Source organism: Lampetra planeri, chromosome 12, assembly GCF_965212315.1.
Source record: "Lampetra planeri chromosome 12, kcLamPlan1.2.h2, whole genome shotgun sequence".
NCBI lineage: Eukaryota > Metazoa > Chordata > Hyperoartia > Petromyzontiformes > Petromyzontidae > Lampetra > Lampetra planeri.
The window spans coordinates 159022-185207 of NC_136118.1; the positions used below are offsets into that span (position 1 = coordinate 159022).

The 26186-nt window shown below is 54.7% G+C and overlaps 1 protein-coding gene across 1 annotated transcript in view; it reads left to right on the forward strand.

Annotated features, from left to right (window-relative positions):
- Window positions 1-26186, forward strand: part of JAKMIP1 (janus kinase and microtubule interacting protein 1) — a 60421-nt gene that overhangs the window by 24791 nt on the left and 9444 nt on the right. Inside the window, exons 6-23 of the mRNA XM_078599707.1 lie at window positions 316-552; window positions 665-796; window positions 1332-1559; window positions 3658-3777; window positions 3986-4132; window positions 4748-4876; window positions 5288-5434; window positions 5697-5756; window positions 6022-6146; window positions 6618-6744; window positions 8056-8139; window positions 8465-8527; window positions 8660-8758; window positions 9329-9427; window positions 9519-9572; window positions 9695-9760; window positions 9908-9976; window positions 11078-11155. Of these exons, the coding sequence (XP_078455833.1) occupies window positions 316-552; window positions 665-796; window positions 1332-1559; window positions 3658-3777; window positions 3986-4132; window positions 4748-4876; window positions 5288-5434; window positions 5697-5756; window positions 6022-6146; window positions 6618-6744; window positions 8056-8139; window positions 8465-8527; window positions 8660-8758; window positions 9329-9427; window positions 9519-9572; window positions 9695-9760; window positions 9908-9976; window positions 11078-11155 (2064 nt within the window). The remainder of the gene's footprint in view (window positions 1-315; window positions 553-664; window positions 797-1331; window positions 1560-3657; window positions 3778-3985; window positions 4133-4747; window positions 4877-5287; window positions 5435-5696; window positions 5757-6021; window positions 6147-6617; window positions 6745-8055; window positions 8140-8464; window positions 8528-8659; window positions 8759-9328; window positions 9428-9518; window positions 9573-9694; window positions 9761-9907; window positions 9977-11077; window positions 11156-26186) is intronic.

Here is a 26186-nt window from a genome sequence, read left to right on the forward strand (position 1 = left end):
CTGGCAAATCGCCCGAAGATGCCGCATGTAATTTCCAGCAAAACGTCGTACTACTCAAATTGTAAATGTTGTGGATCCACTCTTCAACACATTTATAAATAACGCGATCTAACCCAAAAACCTTTATTATGAATAATACTGGTTGCGAAAGCCTACGTGTTAAACACATGTCCCACGCTGTGCATGCGGCAGTTTTTGCCTTACAACATCTCCAAGGATGTTACGGGGGCTGTTATAGCGGTAATACCGGGGTGCACATATGCGTTCAGAATGTACCTGAACGTGCGTGCGTGTGACGCATGAATGCCATGGCAGGCTGTGCGCGAGTCTCTCATCCGGACGCACGAGATGGAGCTGGTGCGCGTGATTAAGATGAAAGACGGCGAGATCCACCGGTTGCAAGGGGCCCTGGTGACCCTCCGCGATGGGGCCCAGGACAAGGTGAAGGCTGCCCTGCAGGCCGAAGCGAGGGAGGACGCGCGACGGGCCTGGGAGGGCGAGCGAGCGCGGCTGCTGCACGACCTGGAGACGCTCAAGGCCGCCAAAAAACAGGTCGGGGTTGTGACGCACGTGTCCGAGCCAGGAGAGGAGTATCCGGGCCGGCAAGACGACCGGCAGTTCCTGGTTTCTCAACCACACTGGCTGTGAATTTTCCCTCATTCAGGTGGAGGAGATGTTGACGCACACGGTGACAGCCGACAAGCAAAAGGCGGCCGATCTGCGGACATCGCACCACGCGCACCAGGAGGAGGTCACCCGTATCAAGCGGGACAGCGAGCGGGACATTCGGCGACTGGTCTGCCTTCACTCCCTTTACTTACAAATCCCGATGCACCACACTATCCTCTCGCCATACTACCGCACCGAAGAGAGCGTTTCACCGGACTGCACTGGCAGATTTAACAACACTGCTGACTGCTGCTCACAGTCAGCAGGACGATATGACTCCCCATCACGTGTGACCACCAAACGGCGTGCACAATGCTCTCAGCCATGTCTGAGCCACAAACTCCACAGACCTGACTGTGTGGCCGCTAGATATGTTGGGGTGGCCAAAATTTGAACTCTTTATCAGTTGGTGGCCTCAATAAAAATATGAACACAAATTCGGCTTTACCAAACTGTTTAGAGTCACACCTTTTCACGTTGTTAAATCTATTGGTTTTGTTCAGCCTGCATGCACTTTGCTGTTGTGATAGAGCTTCTCACCATGACAGGTAGTGTTGTATTTGAACTACTGCACTGACAATAATTTATTCGATGACTTTGATTGCTCACCAGCTGCCATTGTGGTCGTACACCTCTCTGCCCCGGGTGTCCCCTCCCCCCAGATGGACGAGTTGAAGTCTCGTGAGCGCTCGGTGCTATCGCTGGAGCGTGAGCTTGGGGCACAGGCTGGCTATGCCCAGCGGCTTGCACTGCAGAGAGAAGCGCTGGACGAGGCCAGCGAACGTCGCAACGCTGGCAGCCCCAAACGAGAGATACCAGCCGCTGTAGCGAACAGCGGCGGGGTCACAGGGGGCGCCGGGGGTGACTGCATGGATCGCACACCAGACCTGGTCTCGGAGAACCCCTTACACTCAGTATTTTAGTGCAGTGCTTTCGCAAACCAGCAAAGTCCCCCAGGTGTGCTGCGGCATTTTCAGACTTATCGGAAACAACAGAACCTCAAGCCCCCCACCACCCACCTCCGCCGCCCCTCCCCTCTCCATTCATCGCGGCACACAGTCCAGAAAACAGCCGTCAGCCCCCATCCCCGGCCCTCTCAACTCCGCCGATTGTGCATGTGCTGATGGGCAAACAGACACGGAGACACATGCAGAAACAATGCACAAAGATACGGAGACACATAGACACCGAGACACAGACACGGAAACACATATAGAGACAGACTTGCACACAAGCATGAATACACTGACACACGGAGATACAGAGACATATACAGACATGGCGACACAGAAACGGAGACACCGTGATACGGACACACACCGAAATATAGACACAGAAACATAGAGACACTCATAGAGACAGATACATACGGACACGAATACGCTAATAGACATGGAGACACTCGGAGACATGATTACACGCATTTAGGTAAATTCTTGTCACGGAGTTTGACAACGCGACTTTATGTCCTTGTTCTTGATCGGTATAAGCAAGGTATCATGCATTCTCTCTCGGCTACAACGCATTTCCACCCACCAGAGCCCACAGGGATTTGTTTGCTTGGCGTGCCGTGAAGATCGAGTAAGCTGGAAAGTGCCATGGAATCAGAATATTTATTTATACTGGGGGAATCCGATGAACTATAATGCTCTTTTTCACAGATGTCTAGTCGGGACAAGTAAGACCATTACAACAAAAAAACAATACAAATACACGATGTAGCGCAATGTACTTGAAAGGTAAACAAACCACTCAAACACATACAAATACAACTAAACCATCCCATCCTACTAAGCAAAGCCCACCGAGGTATTAACTTATTTTTAAGAAGCAACCTGGTAAAAAATGATAGCTCATCAAAGTGTCTTATCATTTGAACATTTATTGCACAAATTAATCTGAATCTAAATAAATCTAGATGTAATCCCTCTAGCAGTGCTCCACTCCCCCTACCCCACGCCCCCCTCTCTATCTCTCCTCCCTGGCTCCTCCCCTTCTCTTACCTATATAGCCTCTTGTCACAGCAGCCCTTTTGCCCACTTCAGCAATTGTTTCTTGCTGTGGTTGTCCTACCTGATGACGGATGCTTGTGTTGCGCCCGAAACGTTGTGATTTAATTTATTTTATACCTACGTGACTTTACCGAAAGAACCAAAGAGTATGAATCTAAATAAAAAATAAGAATGAAAAAGGTTGAAGCACTTTTTTAGTGGATGTGGATTTTGCCCCGTAGGTGTGTACATTACACGTTGACTGTTTAAATAAGCGGACGATATTCCTCCTTCCCATTGTTTTTATATAAAAATGAAAGTAGTTTTTCTTACATATCTTATTGGGCAATACAGCCTTTTGGAAGTGTTTTTTTTCAGCAGCATGGATTTAATGCAAGCGAACTCTGGATCAGTTCGACAATCGGTGTTTTATCATCATTGTTGGGCTTGCTTAAATTAATTCTGATGAAATGCCCAGATGTTTTTATGCCAGATGTTTATATACCAGGACCCATTTCTGTGCTTGAAATGGGTCCTAGTTTTATGCAAAACCATACGCTACACAACACAAAGTATTCAAACTTGATTTGAAGCTTTCGTGACTGCAGGAATTACTCTTGGGTTCTTTCGGTAAAGTCACGTAGAAAGAAAACCAACCACCGTCGGGTTGGCAGCCCACCACTTACATTATCGTTGGCTGCTGACATTTGGGCTACGCCCATTTCAAACCCTTATAAATAGTTTGCCTTTGGAAGCTAACCCCCCCCCCTTTTCCTGAAGACAACCGCTTGTGTTGCAATCGAAAAGTCGTAGTTTTTGTCATTTTCTTTGACCCTATCTACGTGACTTGACCGAAAGACCCAAATAATATTACTTCATGCAGTCACGAAAGCTTTACGTCAAGCTTTAACACAAAGTAATTGTGAGGACGATATTGTTGACCACGTATGTGGCTGATGTTAAGTGTAATGGATGTTCGATTTTGTGTTCACTCAAGGAGGGGCACCTGGAGGAGCGAGATGTGCGGCGGTTCCAGCTGAGGATCGGTGAACTGCACGGGGTGGTCCGCAAGCTGGAAGACCGCAACGCGCTCCTGGCTGACGAAAGGAATGAGCTGGTGCATAACGCACAAACGCGCACCCATGCGCATCCTTGTACCCTCCCGTAGACGCAGATACACACGGCCTTTGTGGAACAAACAAAATAAATAAGCAAACAATATGCCCACTTCCCAAATCTGTTTTGTCTGTAATTGGCACCTCCTTTTGTAAACATGGGGCGCAGTCCATCTGCTCCATTGCGATGCTGTGGTGCTTTACCTGCAGCTTAAGCGTGTTCGGGAAACAGAGGCCCAACTGAAGCCGCTACTGGACAAAAACCGGCGCCTTGCCAAGAAGTGCGATGACTTGGTAGCCGCCCAGCAGCGGCAGGAGGAGAGGGTGCGTGGCCTCTCGCGGGAAAACCTCGAGCTGGTTAGTGCCGCCCTCGACCCTCCCTCATCTACGCTGGACCCCCCAGCTCCACGTGTGACTCTACCCTGACTTCATAACGACCTCACACCCTGATCTCACATTTTCAAAGTTTTTTTTGTCCTGGCCAACTCTCATTTTGCGATTTTTCTTCGAATTATATATATTTATATATATTTTAATGTTCGGGGTTAGGGACATTGGCCGGTGGTCGAGACTAATGGCGGCATGCCGGGCACTCGAGTGCAACTGATGACATCCACTGTCGAGATGGGGTGATGAAATCATCTCAAATGCAGGGGTTAGTTGGATTGTTACGTGTGTTGAACTGGTTGGCTACGTACGCGCCGTACGTAGCCAACCATGATAATCGGAAATGCGGGGTAAGGACAACAAACTTAACACTAAAATCAAGACCGTGAGGCATGGTGGTGGACTAGGGAAGCTTTTATCTAGCAGGGAAAGGAAATGACGAAGTTCTTTTCGTGTTGTAATATATTGTTGATATATATTTTTTTATTATGGCGAATATATATAAACATTTGCTTATATACGTGGCTGTGTGTGTGCGTGCGTGCGTGTCGCGGTCGGGCTCATTGGGCTGGGCTGTGGCTGCAGAAGGAGAAAGTCAGTGTGCAGTCGGCAGCGGCACAGCTAGCTCATGCCGCCATGGCAACCCAGCAGCAGACTGCGCAGCAGAGATCTGGCGCCAGCAACCAAGGCAGCGAAACGACCGGCAGCCACACGGTGACGCAGCCCACACAAGCAGTCCCATACCTACACGGTGCAACTGTCCCAAGGCCCACGGTTCGCCACATACTGCCTCCACCACCACCTCCATTAAGCTAGGTGACATCAGTCACCCATTAAAAGTGCGGTTTTCTGGTCGGGCTCTCAAGCTTTTGCCACATGCTGCTGCGGGCATCTTCAGGAGTTGGATGTCCGCAGTAATTTAGTGTGTGGCAAAAGCTTGAGTGAGGGAATGCTCAACACGCAGTCGTCCAACCAGGAAACCGCACTTGGGACTGCAAGCTTCTGAGAAAACTTGTATTTAAATCAGTCGCTCATCTCGGCGACGTGGGGTGTGGAGCCGTGACGGTTGGTTGGTGTTTGGCGCCATTCTCCGCAATCGATGTCTGTTCGTGCTTTGCTCCAAAGACGGCGAGCCAGACGGCGTGCGTCGCTTGCGGTCCCCCGAGTGGCCACGAAGAAATGGAGGAGGGGGACGAGGCCGACGAAAATGAGATAGAGTTCCTCAGGCTGCAGGTTGCCGAGCAGCAGAACATCATCGACGACCTCACCAAGGCACGCTCCACCAATGCCCCAGAGCCACTTCCCGTGCACACCAGCATGAACTCACGCACACAGCATCCCCGTCAGGTCAAAGTTGCAGAGCACGTGTTCTGTACAGTAACCTTTCCTCCCTGTTTCTCCTGGCAGGCTCTGCAGTCTGCGGCCTATGACCGCAACGCGATGGTGAGTACCTTGCACAACGCCCGGCATTCAATCAATGTTCGCTTTGGGCAGTCTTCCAACGTGGCTGCCCGTGCGTCCCTGTTTCCCACAGGAGCTGGACATCATCCGCTGGCAGCGCAAGCAGAAGAGGCGCAGCTCTCGGAGCAGCAAGGTGGGGCCTCAATAGTGCCCGTGGGCCTAAGCGGCATCTCATTGTAGCAGGTTCAAGAGGAAATGTAAATTATTATTTACACGTTGTAGGTAATTCAACAGCAGTTGTCCCATGGATATACTTTCTCCGTGTCACGTGCTTGTAGCATTCCCACCACTGGCTCAAGGCTGTACTTGCCTCAATGCTTATTTGAGCAAGGAATAACTTGGTCTTCCGATGACAACACAAGAGGGCTCATCGGAGAACCCGTGTCACGTGTCTGCAGAGGATCCTGACTCAGAAGTTGGTGGGGGTGGAGCGGGAGATGTCCCTGGACTCTGACTCCTCCTCCTATGCCACCGACCGCACGGCTGGCACACCGGGCACGCCCGACACTGACATGGACGAGCAGCGAGCTCCAGAGCAACCGGCACGTGTGACCCCACACTCTCACCCAGACCTCATCATCATCAGCAGCCGTGGTCAATCCACTGCTAGATGAATGCCTCCTAAAGCCACCGTCTCTCTCCCACGATTCTGCGATGGCACAATCAACCTAGCACTTACACGGGGTGCCATTATTACACCAGGCTTCATGATTCCATGATACCAGATAACGCCACTCTCACTCCTAATGAGAGAGACTGAGTGGGATCTCACTTGGTTCCATTAACCATTGCATTATTCGGCAGCACATCACCGTTTGTTGTGCTGTATTTCCTTACACGGTGGGTAGAGGTGGGGTGGGGGGTTGATACGCAGCGCTGGTGTTCTCTGCATGCGAGCAGTATGAATTTGGGTGTGGGTGCGCTATGCGCGCGAGTGTTACGGCTACAGTTGACCCACGTCGTGTGGTTATGGGCATGTGTGCGATGCACAGAGCATGGCACGTGAAGAGACAGAGCTGCGGTTCCGCCACCTCATGCACGAGTACCAGGCGCTGCAGAGGGCCTACTCGCTCCTGCACGAGCAGCTGGGGGGCGGCCTGGACGCCGAGAGGGACGCGCTCGTAAGTGCCTGGGCGTCTGCAACTGACTCGGTGTGCGTGGTGGTGGTGGTAGGTTCACCATGATCGGTGGTGGGATTACCATGGTGGTGGTGGTAGGTTTACTATGGTGGTGGCGGTGGGTATATCATTGGGTGTAACAATGCATTCATTCTTCAATGTCAATAAGTATAGTCAGGATACTTGTGTAGTGTCGTAGGTCTCTTCTCTCCCTCGAGGCGTGTGTGGGCGGGTGGCATGCGGCACACACACTCAGTTGGAGACGCGGTAGTCGCAGGAGGCACCGACTTTCTTTTATTAGGTTCACACCACCAACTCCGACCCCCTCTCTCATGACTACGCTGCCGTACAGCCCGGCCCAGACACGACCCTGTCTGCGTTGCACCGACGGCGTGGACTGAGACAGCCAACTACTGTCCGGCGGCGCAATGATCGGGCGAAGGGGGCAGCGACGAAGGCGGCGACGATGACGGCGACGACGAGACGAGTCCACTCCCTTAACCGGCAGCCCGGAGCTCTCGCCCTCTACTGCTTTTATTCCCTAGGGCGGAGCCAAGCCGCGCCTCCCTTCTCGAACCCACCAGAGGGTTACAGGGGCCTCCCTATGAGGTCTACCATGACCCTTGCCCCAGTTCCTCCGCCCTGCTGGCACACCCCTATATATGCTCAACGGCATGTGAGCTAAGTGTCCAACTGCAGTTTCAGCTGCTGTACAGCAGTCAGCGCTGTGTCACTACACTTGCACGAAATCGCTTGTTAAAGAATCACTGTTTCTTCAGTCATAAGTTGTACATCATGTGTCACGTGACCTCTGCAGCTGCTAGAGGTGCCTTACATTCACCACAAGGTCAAATATGAAGAGATTCTTCAGTTTTCACCTTGAATCGGGACAATGCTGTGGTGGCGAAGGATTCACCACACCAAGTCTCAAGACTCTTTTCTTCATGTCCTGCTAAGTTTTCCCAGTAGGGGGTAACAACTGCTATGTTCTTCTCAATTAACTAAATTGCAGTGTAATTTTTTAAATTTGTCTAAAAATTTGAACTTGACGCCAGCCACAGCCTCTTCTTTTTAGAATGACCTCACCAGATCTGGAGAGTCCGCTGTGAAGTGTTGGCGTGTACTTCATGGGTAATACAGCCGCAGTGTTAGCCAGGGCGGCCACTGGACACGAACCACAACAAGATGCGTATGCGCTACCACTGGTCTGTGTCACTGCCCCCCATGAACTCATTTTTTTGTTTGTAAAACGTCGCCACCGGATTTCTGGAGATGCTTTGGTTTGTGTGTGTGCGTGCGCGTACCCTCGTGCAGACACGGGAGCAGCTGCAGGCCGACTTGCTGAAGTACCAGGCACGAGTAGAGGATCTGGAGAGGGCCCTGTCCCAGAGAGGCCAGGTGACTCAGGCTGACGGCAGCACAGTATGTCCTTGGGGTTCCCTCCCTACTGACACGCACACCGACACCCCCACTTTCTCACACATACTCATACATACTGACAACACCGACCTCATTACTGACACGGACACAGTTTCCTTCTCACCGACACACACACTGACACCTCTCCTTGTTCACCGACATGCTGCACGTGCTTTGAATGCTGCATATACTTCTTTTGGCTACATTTGTTCTCATGACTACATCTGTTGCCAGCGTGTGTATTTTGCTGCAAGAACTTGTGTGTGCTGCACACATCTGTGCACGTGTGCATGCGCGTGTGCAGGATGCGACCTGGGTCGAGGAGAAGCAGCAATTGTGCAGGCGGAATCAGGAGCTTCTGCAGAAGGTTTGACGGCTGCACGCGCAGACACGTATGGGCACGTGGGGGGGCGGCATCGTGACCGGGTCCAAACTCGTGTCCCCCCACCCCCTCCTTTCCCCCGCCGCCCACACTTCCTGCAACCCCTTCTTTTTGCAGCTCCATGAGCTTGAAAACGACGAGAACTCCCTGAAGCAGGAGGTCCAGGACCTGCAGGACCAGAACGAGCTCATGGAGTTCCGCATACTCGAGTTGGAGGTGGTACACCTGGATACATGCACACGGGCAATGTCTCGTTAGGTGGAAGGGGTAGTTCGTGGCACTGAGTGACGTCTCATTGATTAAACCCAGCGCTGCTGAAGGAAGGTTTCGATATCTACAGTGGGAATTCTACCTCTGGAAGCTAAGGGGTTGTTTCATAGCTCTGATGACTACCAGAAAGTGCCTTCCGCTCAGGAGAGTTTAATCGCCGAGGCTACGGGATCATAGAACGGGACAGATAGGATGCCACGCTCCCTTTCGAACCTCCCGATATATTCAAAATCAAACGTGTGCAACCTAGGAATCGTGCAGTTCTTTTTTTATTTTTATGGAAAGTAGTTGAACAAGTATAGTGGAGGCCATGAAAGTGAGGGTGGTAAGGTTCAGGCCGTTGACATTGACACTCGTCTGAATCTCGTCGCTAGGTGGGTGGGATCTGCTGGGCCACACCGCTGCCTTGCACTGCCCCACTCTCCCCAGAGTGGAGTAGCACACTGACACGAGGCGCCCAGGGTCTACAGCATGAGAGACATCCGTGTGTGCCCGTGTGTGCGTGCGGGAGAGCAGGAGCGGGAGCGCCGGTCCCCAGGACTCAGCCTCCTCCTTCCTCCGTTCCGCGAAGGGGACAGTCCTCTGCAGTGGTACTGCGCTCGCGAGGCAGCCATGGTAAGCACGGAGCTCTGCGTGGAGACCTCGTGCTGCATACGTGGGTGCAGCCTCGTACTAGAATTGACAGTGACCGTGCGTGTGTGTGCAGGAAGTGTCCATTCATGAGCTGATGAAAAAGTTGGACTTGCTGGGCGACAACGCTGTGAGTCGGCATCGTTGTACCCACAGCTATAACAGTAGCGACAGTAAACAAATAATGATGCGGTGTTGGTGTTGTTGTTTTTAATAAGAGCGACTGCTTCTGCAACATTTGTGTCGGTGTAGAACCTGAGAAACGATGAGCAGGTGGCTGTGATTCAAGCACGCACGGTGCTCTCTCTTGCCGACAAGGTGACGTTGCCCTGACACAGCACGCAGAGCATGGCACAGTACATCGTGATACACACACAGCACAGTACTGCAAGAGCACTCTTGTTTGACTTGCACGCGTGAGGCTCCCTTGCCTGAGTTTATCACTCACTCCCACATCTCCCACAGTGGCTGCACCAGATCGAGGGGACTGAGATTGCACTGCAGCAGAAAATGATTGATCTGGAGAATGAGAAGGTGAGAGTCGCAAGCTCTGCGGGTCGAACACTGGGAATTAAAAACAAAGAAACATGAGCACCTGTTATAATAATAGGGTTTTCCCCTTTTTTCTGGCAACAAAACTGAAACCTTTTTACTAGGAATCATGTGTGCATTAACCACAATACTGATAATATATGCATTGTCCTTGAAACCGATTGGTCCACACCAGAGACGGCTTTCTTTTGAGCCTCGTCTCAATTGGTGCTAGACCCAGAGGACGCCAAAAGGCGTACAGCTCAAAGACAATGCACTATCAAAGTAATGAGGGCTCGGGGTAAGCATCTACACAAGTATTTTGGTTAATTGCACACATGATTCCTTGTAAAAAGGTTTCAGTTTTGTTGCCAGAAAAAAGGGAAAACCCATATTATTATATTTTGGTACTGTCAAAGGAGGTCTAATGATTAGCACCTGTTCAATGAAATGAACCCCCGCATAGACGATGCCTCTATGTTTGGAGTTTGCGTGTTTTCAACTCCCCATGGAAGCGTGGATTGTTATCCGGGTTCCTCCGGTTTTGCCCTCGACATTTAGAAACATGCATTTAGATGATTTGGCTGCTACTATAAATTACTTCAATGAGCTATCATGCGTGGCCAGGTCACCTCTTAAATAGAGCTAATAGCTCAGTGGGCTTTACCTGGTCAGTAAAACACTGGGGAGTTGGATTTAGAGCAGTGGTTCCAAACCTGTGGTCCGCGGACAGTGTGAGAAGTGGCCTGCAGAACTGTTGCAGAATGTTGCAGATTACACTGTTTTCACAAACACCACATGGTTTTACTGCGCGGTGGTCCACACATTTGTATCGGTTGGCAGTGATTGGGGGTTTCAGCAAGGGTTCGGGACCGCTGGGTTCGGAGGGTTCGGAGGGTCCAGGAGTTCCAAGGAAGGAAAGCTCCGAGATCTTGTCCGCGTCATCAGGGCCCTGATGCCGATTTTATGACCATGACCGTTCGTGCCAGAGTGTGTCGACATCACGTTCCACGCGACATGGTCGTGCAATGCAGCGCACAGTTTTCGTTGGAAAAGTGCGCAACACTCCAGATCCACCTCATCGTCGTCATCGTTGTTCCTCAGGAGATGTTTGTGAAGCAGAAGCGGTACCTGGAGGAGGAGCTCGACTACAGGAAGCAAGCGCTGGACCAGGCGTACATGGTGGGCTCACTCACTCACACGCTCACACGTTGAATAACATAAATACAAAGATCCCCCCGTATAGCATTAACAGACTGTAGGGGCAAGTGCTGCTAGCGAGTAGCACCACCTGTGAAGGTAGGCACTGTGGAACACGAGGGGGGTGGGTGGCCAGCACCACTCCCGGAAACATTTGACTGTGCAAGTGGCGATTTTTACTACACACTGCACCAGGTGCTCATTTATGACTGAGACACACACACATCCCACATACATCGCCTTACAGATCTTGCATTTGCCTTCCTCAGAATAGTGGCCATGGACGCACGAGTCACACACACCGAATGAAAACCACGCAAACACGAACGGGCCCAAAGGGCGACAGTGCTCGTATGCGCATACACGGGGCAACTAATACAACAAGTGCCATTCGCCACTGAGTGGCGAATGGCACTTGTGTTATGCTAGGTGTGCTTAGAGGCGTGAAATGTCTAAGGCTGGATGGCAGGAGGTCAGAGGACACGCCCAGGTGTTAATGGTTAAACAAGTGACCCTCAATCGCAGGGCTTGCACATACTCACGCATGCAACAAAGATCCTCCCACATAGCCTGAACAGACTGTAGGAGCAAGTGTTGTTAGCGAGCACCTATGAAGGCCGGTACGGCACAGGAGGGGGTGGGTTGTGGCCAACACCACGCCTGACCTGCTTTGTCTCCCGAGTGACAATGATTACATACCGCACCAGATACTCGTTTGAGGCTGAGTAGACCTACGGGAAGGCCAGGACTGGTTGAGATAATCGTCACTAGTGTTGGCCGTGAGCAGGAATCGAACTCAGGTCACCGGGTTCGTAGTGCAGCGTGCTAAATGCTACACCACCGCTCCCCACATACACAAAAAAAGAAAGACAAACATGAAGAAATCGAGTTGATTGATGATTCAGCACTCATCAATGATTCACTCACTCATCTGCTGATCCGTTGCTACCTTTTTTGTATCACTACAACCATGCTTACTGTCCCGTGAACTTCACCAATTGATTTCTCATCCCGTGGTGAGGACTCACTGTTTCGTCTCATCTACACTGAGCGCCATGGTGACAAGATGTTAACAACCTCGCCTGGTATACAGGAGGTTGTGGGTTCGATCCTGACCCTGGCGCCTGCTGTATATTTTGAGTTTGCATGTCTCTCTCACCGTGGTCGCGTGGATTTTTCTCCAGGTCCTCCGGTTTATCCCTCCACATTTAGAATCAACATGCGTTTTGAGTATTTGGCTGCTATACATTTCCACATGCTAAGCTACTTCGTTGAGCTATCATTTGTTTCCAGGTCGCTTCTGAAAAACAGCTCTATAGCTCAGTGGACATTAGCTGGTATAATAAAAAGTTAATGCAAATAAATAAAGTTAATAAAACACTGCAAGTCAAAACACCCCCCCCCCCCACCTTGCTCAATTCTATAATTAACTTTTACTTATTACAACTTTGACCGTGCTGTTTATTGCTGGCCTTTAGGCCTGTCAACAGCAACAGTGTTAACACACACACACCCAATCACAACAGTGTTGACACACACACAATCACAACAGTAGTGTTAACACACACACACAATCACATCAACAGTGTTAACACACACACACAATCACAGCAGTGTTACACACACACAATCACAGCAGGAGTGTTAACACACACACACAATCACAGCAGCAGTGTTAACACACACACACACAATCACAGCAGTGTTACACACACACAATCACAGCAGGAGTGTTAACACACACAATCACAGCAGTGTTAACACACACACACAATCACAGCAACAGTGTTAACACACACACAATCACAGCAACAGTGTTAACACACACACACAATCACAGCAGCAGTGTTAACACACACACACAATCACAGCAGAAGTGTTAACAAACACACACAATCACAGCAGGAGTGTTAACACACACACACAATCACAGCAACAGTGTTAACACACACACACAATCACAGCAACAGTGTTAACACACACACACAATCACAGTAGCAGTGTTAACACACACACACAATCACAGCAGCAGTGTTAACACACACACACAATCACAGCAGCAGTGTTAACACACACACACAATCACAGCAGGAGTGTTAACACACACACACACAATCACAGTAGCAGTGTTAACACACACACACAATCACAGCAGTGTTAACACACACACACAATCACAGCAACAGTGTTAACACACACACAATCACAGCAGTGTTACACACACACAATCACAGCAGCAGTGTTAACACACACACACAATCACAGCAACAGTGTTAACACACACACACAATCACAGCAACAGTGTTAACACACACAATCACAGCAGTGTTACACACACACAATCACAGCAGCAGTGTTAACACACACACACAATCACAGCAGCAGTGTTAACACACACACACAATCACAGCAACAGTGTTAACACACACACACAATCACAGCAACAGTGTTAGCACACACACACAATCACAGCAACAGTGTTAACACACACAATCACAGTAGCAGTGTTAACACACACACACAATCACAGCAGGAGTGTTAACACACACACACAATCACAGGTAGTAGTATTAACACACACACAATCACAGCAGCAGTGTTAACACACACACACACAATCACAGCAGCAGTGTTAACACACACACAATCACAGCAGGAGTGTTAACACACACACACACAATCACAGCAACAGTGTTAACACACACACACAATCACAGCAACAGTGTTAACACACACACACAATCACAGCAGCAGTGTTAACACACACACAATCACAGCAAGTGTTAACACACACACAATCACATCAACAGTGTTAACACACACACACAATCACAGCAGTGTTACACACACACAATCACAGCAGGAGTGTTAACACACACACACAATCACAGCAGCAGTGTTAACACACACACACACAATCACAGCAGTGTTACACACACACAATCACAGCAGGAGTGTTAACACACACAATCACAGCAGTGTTAACACACACACACAATCACAGCAACAGTGTTAACACACACACAATCACAGCAACAGTGTTAACACACACACACAATCACAGCAGCAGTGTTAACACACACACACAATCACAGCAGAAGTGTTAACAAACACACACAATCACAGCAGGAGTGTTAACACACACACACAATCACAGCAACAGTGTTAACACACACACACAATCACAGCAACAGTGTTAACACACACACACAATCACAGTAGCAGTGTTAACACACACACACAATCACAGCAGCAGTGTTAACACACACACACAATCACAGCAGCAGTGTTAACACACACACACAATCACAGCAGGAGTGTTAACACACACACACACAATCACAGTAGCAGTGTTAACACACACACACAATCACAGCAGTGTTAACACACACACACAATCACAGCAACAGTGTTAACACACACACAATCACAGCAGTGTTACACACACACAATCACAGCAGCAGTGTTAACACACACACACAATCACAGCAACAGTGTTAACACACACACACAATCACAGCAACAGTGTTAGCACACACACACAATCACAGCAACAGTGTTAACACACACAATCACAGTAGCAGTGTTAACACACACACACAATCACAGCAGGAGTGTTAACACACACACACAATCACAGGTAGTAGTATTAACACACACACAATCACAGCAGCAGTGTTAACACACACACACACAATCACAGCAGCAGTGTTAACACACACACAATCACAGCAGGAGTGTTAACACACACACACAATCACAGCAACAGTGTTAACACACACACACAATCACAGCAACAGTGTTAACACACACACACAATCACAGCAGCAGTGTTAACACACACACAATCACAGCAAGTGTTAACACACACACAATCACAGTAACAGTGTTAACACACACACACAATCACAGCAACAGTGTTAACACACACACACAATCACAGCAACAGTGTTAACACACACACACAATCACAGCAGCAGTGTTAATGTGGGGGTCGCTAGCCCCCGAGATCCCTCCCTCGATAATGCTAACGGCCGGGCTAACATCATCAATCGCCCCCCCGCTGCTAAGCGAACCGCCGCTAGGCTCCTCACCCATGGTGTGGGAGCCGTCGCCCGAGGATTCCCCTCCCCCGCGGGTCCGCGTAGCAGGCATGGTTAACCACGTACGCGCACACCCACACCCAGCTCTGCACGGCACTCACTCAACGCTGACCACTCACGTTAGGATCGCGCACCTGTGTTACACACGTCGTGAACGTGCGCGCACACACATACAGCTCCACACGCGATACCCACTCTTGCGCCGCTCTGCGCCGCGCTGGCCGCTCACGTTACGATCGCGCACCTGGGGTACGCCGATTACGCACGCCGAGAGCTTACGCAAGTAACGAGCACACGCAAGCGGGGCACACGCCGACACGACGACTCAAGCCGCCGCCGCCGTGCGCGCGAGACAAACCGTACAACAATGCGCAGCCGATTACGCGCTCGAGCCGCGGGGTCGGGGGTCAGGGGTCCACCACCGCGCCGCACTTTACGCAAGTAACGAGCACACGCAAGCGGGGCACACGCCGACACGACGACTCGTCCCCTCCCCCACTCGCGCGTGCACGTCAACACAAATATCGTACAAGGACGATTCTCCTCTCACACGGCTGCGTAGTCACGCCAACACACAAAAGTGCTCTCCCCGGGCGTTAACGCACACACCTCCGTACCCGCACAATCGTACAGAGACCACGGCCTTTATGCATACAACGACCACACACTCGCGAATGCAGTGCACGCTAATACCACGTTCCAAAAACACCCAACAACACGGTTTTGTTACTACGCTCGAGATTTTATTAGCCCTTGCTAACCAACCGAGCCACCCGTGTGTGTGTGCGGGCCAGCAAGGCGCTTCTAACCCACACTCTGGTGCCGTGTAGCCCTATTCTATGCTGCGCTCTCTGCTAAACTGCTTTCCTACTCGTCCTTACCCCGAACTAACCCTCTCCTACGGATCCTACTCTCCGCTCTGAGGTGTTGTAAGGCGCGCAACACGATACCGTCTGTAGTCCTTGGTAACCTTACGGCGCTCAGATCGTCCTGCAGACAATCTAGCAGCTCGCCCGATGACTCCTTCGTCGCTGACCCCGTGTCCAAACTCCAGAAGAAGAGACTTCCCTACTGCCCCTGCGTTTTCTTTTAAACTATTCACATCAAAGGCTAGGCGCCCCCGTCCTGACCGCCTTGGTCTCTCGACCAATCCTGAGCCTAGGATTTCCCGCTCTTTTGCGATCCCGCCGGCCTTTGAACTTTCGACCAATCAGTCGTCCCGGGTCCTGATCCCAGCTATCTGCCTTGCTGACCCGTGTTTGTGTTTGTATGCGTTTCTAACTGCGGGGCTCTCTGAGCTCGCCGTGGTCGTGCGATCTCAAATCCGCCCACGGCGCCGCAGTGTTACTTGGCCTGGGAAGGGTCCTGTCCAATTCCCTGGCCCTGAGAAACCGTGGGGTAACCCCCCTAGGGGGCCCTCGGGTGAAAACTCAGGGTAGGTGACCCGACCACGAGGCCCTACGTGGGTGCGGGTGCGTGTTTATGTGGGGGGGGTGATGGGGGGCAGTGCGGCGGTGGAAGCCGGGCGGCTCCCTGGCTCGGCCGAGCGGCCCCGTCGCTGTGGCACCACATAGCCCCCCGGGGTGCCAGTCCCCGTCCCGGGTTGACTGGAGCACCTCGCCTGGGTTGCCCCCACGAGGTATCGCCGCGGGGTCCGCGGGATTCGCCCGGCCCTTGTGGCTGGCCTCGGGGGGTGGCGGCTCCGTCTCCTGGGGCTCCCTCGGAGCCCGGGGCTCCGTGGGGCCCATATACTGCGCGAGGCCCCCGGGCACGGGGGGTGGGGGGACCCCGGGGTTTCGGGGTACTTGGACGGCGGGGCTCCCCCCCTCGGGGGCTGCTCGCCACGGCTTCAGTCGGCGGATGTTGACCACCATCTCCCGGCCCCTCTCTCCTCCCTGAATCAGCACCGTCCATGGTGAGATCTGCCGTCTCACAATCCAGGGTCCTCGCCAGTAGGTGGTCAGCTTCCCCACCTGTCCGGCACCGACGCGGGGAGTGTACAGCAACACCTCGGAGCCCGCAGTGTAGAAGGGGGGCTCCATACGGGGTCGGGCGCCCTGCTCTTGCCGCTGGTGCGCGGCCTCTCCGTGCGGGTAGGCTCGGCCCCTGGCCCCTCGCAGGGTCTCCAGCAAGTGCTCCACGGGGTGGCTCCCTTCCTCCCGTTGCGGCGGAGGGACACCGAACAGCAGATCTGCGGGCAGGCGAGACTCGCGACCAAACATCATTAGGAACGGGGTCTGTCCTGTAGATGTGTGAACGGCGGTGGTGTAGGCGAACAGGGCATAGGGGAGGTGTTCGTCCCAGTCCTGTTGATTCGCGGCCGCCATGCGTTTAAGCTTCCCGGCCAGAGTCTGGTTCATCCTCTCTACCATCCCGTTCGCCTGGGGGTGATATGCCGTGGTTCGGTCCTTCTGGATCCCGAACTCTCGGCACAGCGCCTGGAATAGTTCGGCCTCGAATTCACTACCCTGGTCGGTAATGACTCGTTCGGGGATCCCGCACTTAAGTACGTAGTTTTCCACGAAGGCCCGGGCCACTACGAGGGCTGTTTTATCCGGGATAGCCACCGCCACGGGGTAGCGGGTGAAGTACTCCACCGCTACAAGAATATATCGGTTGCCCCGGTGGGATCGTGGAAAGGGCCCCTGCAGGTCGATTCCGACCAACTGATTCGTCCGACTGACTCGGAACGGCCTCAGGGGTACCTGGTACCTCGCCGGCTTTTGCCCACACTGCTGACAGGCCCGGCAGCCCTGCACCCAGGCGGCCACATCTTGCGCCAATTTAGGCCAGAGATACTGGCGACGCAGAGTCTCCCGGGTGCGCCGTTCCCCATCATGGCCCCCGAGCGGGTGGTCGTGTACCAGTCGTAGTAGTTGGGGTCGCACATGGGCGGGAACGCAGATGCACCCAGGCTGCCCAGCGTCGGCCAGTTCCCTCACCACCCCGTTTTCCACACACAACCGGGCATACAAACCGCTCCAGGGCCCTGGTAGTGCATCCTCCTTCTCTCGCAGTGCCGCCTCCACCGCCGCCAGATCCGGATCTCGCTGCTGGGTCTGTCTCAGCTGCTCGTCGTTCAGGCCCGGGAAGGCGCAGCCGACGTCCTCCTGGATCCGTCCGATCGGGTCCCGAGCTGCGGGTCCCGCGCTTGCCGGGCGGTCGACGGGATCCTCGGTGCCACCTGCGAGGGTCTCTGTGGCGCACACTGCACTCTCTCTCGCTGGGGGGGGGTCAGTGGCCGCGGCCTCTCGGGGGTCCGTTGCCTGCCGGCAGCGTCCCCCCGTGGGTCGCCTCGACAAGGCGTCCGCGTTTGCATGCGTCCGGCCAGCCCGATACTCGATTTGCAGGTTGTACTCCTGCAACTGCGCCAACCACCGGGCCATCTGCCCCCGCGGCTCCTTGAATGTAAGAAGGAACTGCAGAGCATAATGGTCAGTGCGTACGCGACATCTCCTGCCGTACAAATACGGCCGGAACTGTTTGCATGCGAAAATTACGGCGTACAACTCTTGGCGGGTCACGCAATAGTTCAGCTCGGCCCCACTCAAGGTCCGGCTGGCGTACGCGATGACTCGTTCCGTCCCATCCTGTACCTGTGACAACACCGCGCCCAGCCCGCTGCTGCAGGCGTCGGTGTCCAAAATAAAATCGGTGGTAAAATCGGGGAAAGCGAGGGTGGGGGCGTGGGTGAGGTGATCTTTGAGAGTGGTGAAGGCCGTCTGGCAGGCCCCCGTCCACTGGTAGGGGTGCTTAGGGGAGGTGAGTTGGGTGAGAGGGCGTGCAATCTCGCTGAATCCCTTTACAAATCGACGATAATAGGTGGCGAGCCCCAAAAATGATCTGATCTCCGTCAGATTCCTTGGCCGTGGCCACTCCACTACGGCGCGTACCTTCTCCGGATCGGTGTGCACGCCTGCCTCGCTGACGCGATGCCCGAGGTACCCCACCTCGCGTTGTGCGATGTAACACTTACGTGGCTTGAGCTTGAGATGAGCCGCTCGCAGTCGCTGGAACACCTCTCGAAGCCTGGACCAATGCTCAGACAAAGATCTACTGAACACTATCACATCGTCCAAGTAAATCAGGCACTGTTCCCATTGCAAGCCCCGCATCACCAACTCCATCAGCCGCTGGAACGTCGCAGGCGCATTGGTGAGTCCGAACGGGAGTACTCGAAACTCGAATAGTCCCATCGGGGTGGTGAATGCGGTTTTCGGCCGATCTTCCTCCGTCATCTCCACCTGCCAGTAACCGGACGCCAGATCGAGGGTGGAAAAATACCGCGCTCCTGCGAGACTGTCGAAGGTGTCGTCGATGCGGGGTATGGGGAAGGCATCGCCGAGCGTGACTGCATTTAGTTTACGGTAATCGACGCAGAACCGGGTTGACCCATCCTTTTTCGTTACCAGTACCACCGGGGCAGACCAAGGGCTCGCGGAGGGCTGGATTATGTTATCGCGTAGCATATCCGTGACTGCCTCTTTGATCTGGGTTCGTTCAGGCGCGCCCACTCGGTATGCGGGGAGTTTGATGGGTCGGGCTGCACCTGTGTCAATTTGGTGCTTGACCAGGTCGGTCCGGCCTACGTCCGAATCGTGCTCACTGAACACGTCGGCGTACTCCCGCAATAACCCGCGCAGCTGATCGGCCTCCCCCTTAGGTAAGGCTGCCCAAGGCACATGTAACGCATCCTGCAGGGGAACAATCTCGGCTCGGGGCGTCGGGCCGACCCGCCAGGCCAGATCCTGGCTGTCCTCGGGGCGGCCAGGGTCCTCCGCCCAGAGCGCGAACACCGAGTCGTTCGAGTGGCGAGCATGCAGGGAGTGTACGGTGGCTACCGGGGTGTGTCGTCGTATCATTGCCGGGGTACTGTGTGGGTTAAACACACGTATAAACAGCCGGCCCCCATCTGCGTTTACCAGTGTGGCTGACCCTACCACCCCGTATCGCGATGCCAACTCCGGGTGAGGAGTCAGCATTACCTCGCCCGATGGTCGGTGGGTTGGGTCGGTGGAGAGGGTTGCCACTGGCACCAGCATCTCGGCGAGAGGCCCGATGGTGACGGCCGACACCAGCGTAGCGGCCACGGATGTGAAGCGTGGGCGATTCGGCTCCTGTCCTAGGAACGGAATCCGCTCCCCGCTGCCCTCCACCGTAGCGCATCGTTGCCGGGGCTGTACGTTAAGTCCCAACTTTTCCAGGAGGTCCGTTCCTGCAATGCACTCGTGGCACAACACACTCGAAACGTAGAATTCCTGTGTGCACACCTGGTTTCCTAGACGGACCTCGAGGGAGACCTTCCCCAGCAACCCCATCCCGGCTCCGCTTGCCGTGTGCAGCGCGCGATCCGGGGCCTGCAGGCAGCCCACGTCCACCCCGAGCATGCTGCAGTGCGCGGCGCTCATGAGAGAGGCCACGGCGCCCGTGTCCAGCAGGATCCGGGTGCGCTGCCCGTTCACCTGGCCTTCCACCAGCGACGTGGCTCCCGTTATCCCTGCCACCAGCTCCCGCAGCCAATCGCCCGAGGTCCCCGCGCCCTTGGGTGTTGTTGTTGTAACCTGTTTATGGATCACTCGCTCGCCATTATTCTCATTACCGTCTATTTGTATCGGGACCGCGTCGATTGCACCCCTAGTTGGTCCGCTCACTAGGAGGCGTTGGAGTTTAACCCCCGCGCCTGCCTAGCTCGGGTGATTTCAGGACAGTCTCTCACTAGATGCCCTCGGCGATCGCACATATAACATGCCCGGGGAGGGGGGGCGGCTCCGTAGTGGGCCCCCTGCCCACTCCCTCCCCCCCCATTACGCCGCTGTCCACCCTCCGCCTCTAGTCGGGCTACCCTCCCAGATAACCCTCCCACCGTGGCGCGTAGGTCCCCCATTTCGGATCGGATGGTCTCAACGGAGGATTGCAGTTTGGCCATATTTTTATTCGTTTCCTCACCTACTTGGTTTACCTTGTTGTCTATCTGGGTTACCTGGCCGGAGACATCCTTTATACCCGTTTGTATACCGGCAACCCATCCCGGGGTTGTCTCGCGGGACACTGGAGGCTCTCTTTCCCGGCCCCTTACCGTCCTCGCGAGCTCCTGTTCCTCCTCCTCGTCTTCCGAGAGCAGGCTCGCAATGGCGCGCTCTCGTCCCAGCCCCCGGAGCTGCGCGCGTTCGCTGTGAATTCTTTCACACTTACGTGCGCGCTCGACAAGGGTGTTAAAGGGAAGACGTGGGCAGCTCATGTCTGGCTGCCACCACGCCGTGCGAGACAGGTACCGCTGGATTTTCTCGGCAGCCAGTTCCTCAATAACCTCAGTTGCGTACCCCGGGCGTGCGATCTTTGTTAACTCGCGCACATCCTCGGCGTAATCACGGAGATCTTCGCCAGGTTGGCGACGGCGCGCCTCTAAGGCCGATTTTGCTTCCTCCTCGTCACGTGTGCCAAAACGCTGATCGAGTCGGCGCATCAGCTCCTCTAGCTGTGTCTGTGCGCTCGCGGGTAACGCTTCTACAAAATCGGCTGCCCGCCCATCAAGATTCATATTAAGTTGACGTACTGCCTGCGCGTCCGTCCATCCATTAATTTCCTTGGCCCCTAAGAGATTGCGGGCGAATGCCTTCCACGAAGGGGCCCCCCGGCCGGTAAATATTAGTCTTATTTTAGCGTGAGGTAACGCGGGGGTCCGTACCGCTTCTGACACCAATTTGTGGGGGTCGCTAGCCCCCGAGATCCCTCCCTCGATAATGCTAACGGCCGGGCTAACATCATCAATCGCCCCCCCGCTGCTAAGCGAACCGCCGCTAGGCTCCTCACCCATGGTGTGGGAGCCGTCGCCCGAGGATTCCCCTCCCCCGCGGGTCCGCGTAGCAGGCATGGTTAACCACGTACGCGCACACCCACACCCAGCTCTGCACGGCACTCACTCAACGCTGACCACTCACGTTAGGATTGCGCACCTGTGTTACACACGTCGTGAACGTGCGCGCACACACATACAGCTCCACACGCGATACCCACTCTTGCGCCGCTCTGCGCCGCGCTGGCCGCTCACGTTACGATCGCGCACCTGGGGTACGCCGATTACGCACGCCGAGAGCTTACGCAAGTAACGAGCACACGCAAGCGGGGCACACGCCGACACGACGACTCAAGCCGCCGCCGCCGTGCGCGCGAGACAAACCGTACAACAATGCGCAGCCGATTACGCGCTCGAGCCGCGGGGTCGGGGGTCAGGGGTCCACCACCGCGCCGCACTTTACGCAAGTAACGAGCACACGCAAGCGGGGCACACGCCGACACGACGACTCGTCCCCTCCCCCACTCGCGCGTGCACGTCAACACAAATATCGTACAAGGACGATTCTCCTCTCACACGGCTGCGTAGTCACGCCAACACACAAAAGTGCTCTCCCCGGGCGTTAACGCACACACCTCCGTACCCGCACAATCGTACAGAGACCACGGCCTTTATGCATACAACGACCACACACTCGCGAATGCAGTGCACGCTAATACCACGTTCCAAAAACACCCAACAACACGGTTTTGTTACTACGCTCGAGATTTTATTAGCCCTTGCTAACCAACCGAGCCACCCGTGTGTGTGTGCGGGCCAGCAAGGCGCTTCTAACCCACACTCTGGTGCCGTGTAGCCCTATTCTATGCTGCGCTCTCTGCTAAACTGCTTTCCTACTCGTCCTTACCCCGAACTAACCCTCTCCTACGGATCCTACTCTCCGCTCTGAGGTGTTGTAAGGCGCGCAACACGATACCGTCTGTAGTCCTTGGTAACCTTACGGCGCTCAGATCGTCCTGCAGACAATCTAGCAGCTCGCCCGATGACTCCTTTGTCGCTGACCCCGTGTCCAAACTCCAGAAGAAGAGACTTCCCTACTGCCCCTGCGTTTTCTTTTAAACTATTCACATCAAAGGCTAGGCGCCCCCGTCCTGACCGCCTTGGTCTCTCGACCAATCCTGAGCCTAGGATTTCCCGCTCTTTTGCGATCCCGCCGGCCTTTGAACTTTCGACCAATCAGTCGTCCCGGGTCCTGATCCCAGCTATCTGCCTTGCTGACCCGTGTTTGTGTTTGTATGCGTTTCTAACTGCGGGGCTCTCTGAGCTCGCCGTGGTCGTGCGATCTCAAATCCGCCCACGGCGCCGCAGTGTTACTTGGCCTGGGAAGGGTCCTGTCCAATTCCCTGGCCCTGAGAAACCGTGGGGTAACCCCCCTAGGGGGCCCTCGGGTGAAAACTCAGGGTAGGTGACCCGACCACGAGGCCCTACGTGGGTGCGGGTGCGTGTTTATGTGGGGGGGGTGATGGGGGGCAGTGCGGCGGTGGAAGCCGGGCGGCTCCCTGGCTCGGCCGAGCGGCCCGTCGCTGTGGCACCACATTAACACACACACACAATCACAGCAGCAGTGTTAACACACACACACAATCACAGCAGCAGTGTTAACACACACACACATTCACAGCAACAGTGTTAACACACACACACAATCACAGCAACACACACAATTCGCAAGCAGTTTCATGCTGCTTCTTCAGCCTCGCGAGTGGAGGTTCTGCCCCGCTGAGGTTCTGCTACGGATCTCGTGGCAGCTGCAGCGTTCACCTCTCGCATCAAAACAGCGGCGGTCGCCCGCTTTGCCGCGAGCCACGGCGCTCCTCCCCCTCGCGGCGACAGCGGCAGCGGCAAGGGGGAGGAGCGAGAAGAAGCAACCCCCACAGCTGATGCTGCTTCTGGGCATTCCCCCAAGCCTCCCTTGCAGCCCAACTCAATCACATCCCCCCCCCCCAGCAGGTTCACAAGGGGGGTGGGGGGCTGCTGCGCCTGGCAACCTTTGTGCCGCAGGCGGCGTCTGTGGTTACGGCCTCGCTACGCCGGAGTGCGACTCCGCCGTGGCAGCCGCCACTCACTCTCTCTCACAGCCGCCAGGCTCCTCACTCACTCACTCACAGCCGCCAGGCTCCTCACTCACTCTCACAGAGTCACAGCCGCCAGGCTCCTCACTCTCTCAGTCACTCACAGCCGCCAGGCTCCTCACTCTCTCACTCACTCACAGCCGCCAGGCTCCTCACTCACTCTCTCACTCACAGCCGCCAGGCTCCTCACTCACTCTCTCACTCACAGCCGCCAGGCTCCTCACTCTCTCACTCACTCACAGCCGCCAGGCTCCTCACTCACTCTCTCACTCACAGCCGCCAGGCTCCTCACTCTCTCACTCACTCACAGCCGCCAGGCTCCTCACTCACTCTCTCACTCACAGCCGCCAGGCTCCTCACTCTCTCTCTCACTCACAGCCGCCAGGCTCCTCACTCACTCTCTCACTCACAGCCGCCAGGCTCCTCACTCTCTCAGTCACTCACAGCCGCCAGGCTCCTCACTCTCTCACTCACTCACAGCCGCCAGGCTCCTCACTCACTCTCTCACTCACAGCCGCCAGGCTCCTCACTCACTCTCTCACTCACAGCCGCCAGGCTCCTCACTCTCTCACTCACTCACAGCCGCCAGGCTCCTCACTCACTCTCTCACTCACAGCCACCAGGCTCCTCACTCTCTCACTCACTCACAGCCGCCAGGCTCCTCACTCACTCTCTCACTCACAGCCGCCAGGCTCCTCACTCTCTCTCTCACTCACAGCCGCCAGGCTCCTCACTCACTCTCTCACTCACAGCCGCCAGGCTCCTCACTCTCTCACTCACTCACAGCCGCCAGGCTCCTCACTCACTCTCTCACTCACAGCCGCCAGGCTCCTCACTCTCTCACTCACTCACAGCCGCCAGGCTCCTCACTCTCTCACTCACTAACAGCCGCCAGGCTCCTCACTCTCTCACTCACTCACAGCCGCCAGGCTCCTCACTCTCTCACTCACTAACAGCCGCCAGGCTCCTCACTCACTCTCTCACTCACAGCCGCCAGGCTCCTCACTCTCTCACTCACTCACAGCCGCCAGGCTCCTCACTCTCTCACTCACTAAGCCGCCAGGCTCCTCACTCTCTCAGTCACTCACAGCCGCCAGGCTCCTCACTCACTCTCTCACTCACTAAGCCGCCAGGCTCCTCACTCACTCTCTCACTCACAGCCGCCAGGCTCCTCACTCACTCTCTCACTCACAGCCGCCAGGCTCCTCACTCTCTCACTCACTCACAGCCGCCAGGCTCCTCACTCTCTCTCTCACTCACAGCCGCCAGGCTCCTCACTCTCTCTCTCACTCACAGCCGCCAGGCTCCTCACTCTCTCACTCACTCACAGCCGCCAGGCTCCTCACTCACTCTCTCACTCACAGCCGCCAGGCTCCTCACTCTCTCTCTCACTCACAGCCGCCAGGCTCCTCACTCTCTCACTCACTCACAGCCACCAGGCTCCTCACTCTCTCTCTCACTCACAGCCGCCAGGCTCCTCACTCTCTCTCTCACTCACAGCCGCCAGGCTCCTCACTCTCTCTCTCACTCACAGCCGCCAGGCTCCTCACTCACTCTCTCACTCACAGCCGCCAGGCTCCTCACTCTCTCTCTCACTCACAGCCGCCAGGCTCCTCACTCACTCTCTCACTCACAGCCGCCAGGCTCCTCACTCACTCTCTCACTCACAGCCGCCAGGCTCCTCACTCACTCTCTCACTTACAGCCGCCAGGCTCCTCACTCTCTCTCTCACTCACAGCCGCCAGGCTCCTCACTCACTCTCTCACTCACAGCCGCCAGGCTCCTCACTCTCTCACTCACTCACAGCCGCCAGGCTCCTCACTCACTCTCACAGAGTCACAGCCGCCAGGCTCCTCACTCTCTCAGTCACTCACAGCCGCCAGGCTCCTCACTCTCTCACTCACTCACAGCCGCCAGGCTCCTCACTCTCTCACTCACTCACAGCCGCCAGGCTCCTCACTCACTCTCACTCACAGCCGCCAGGC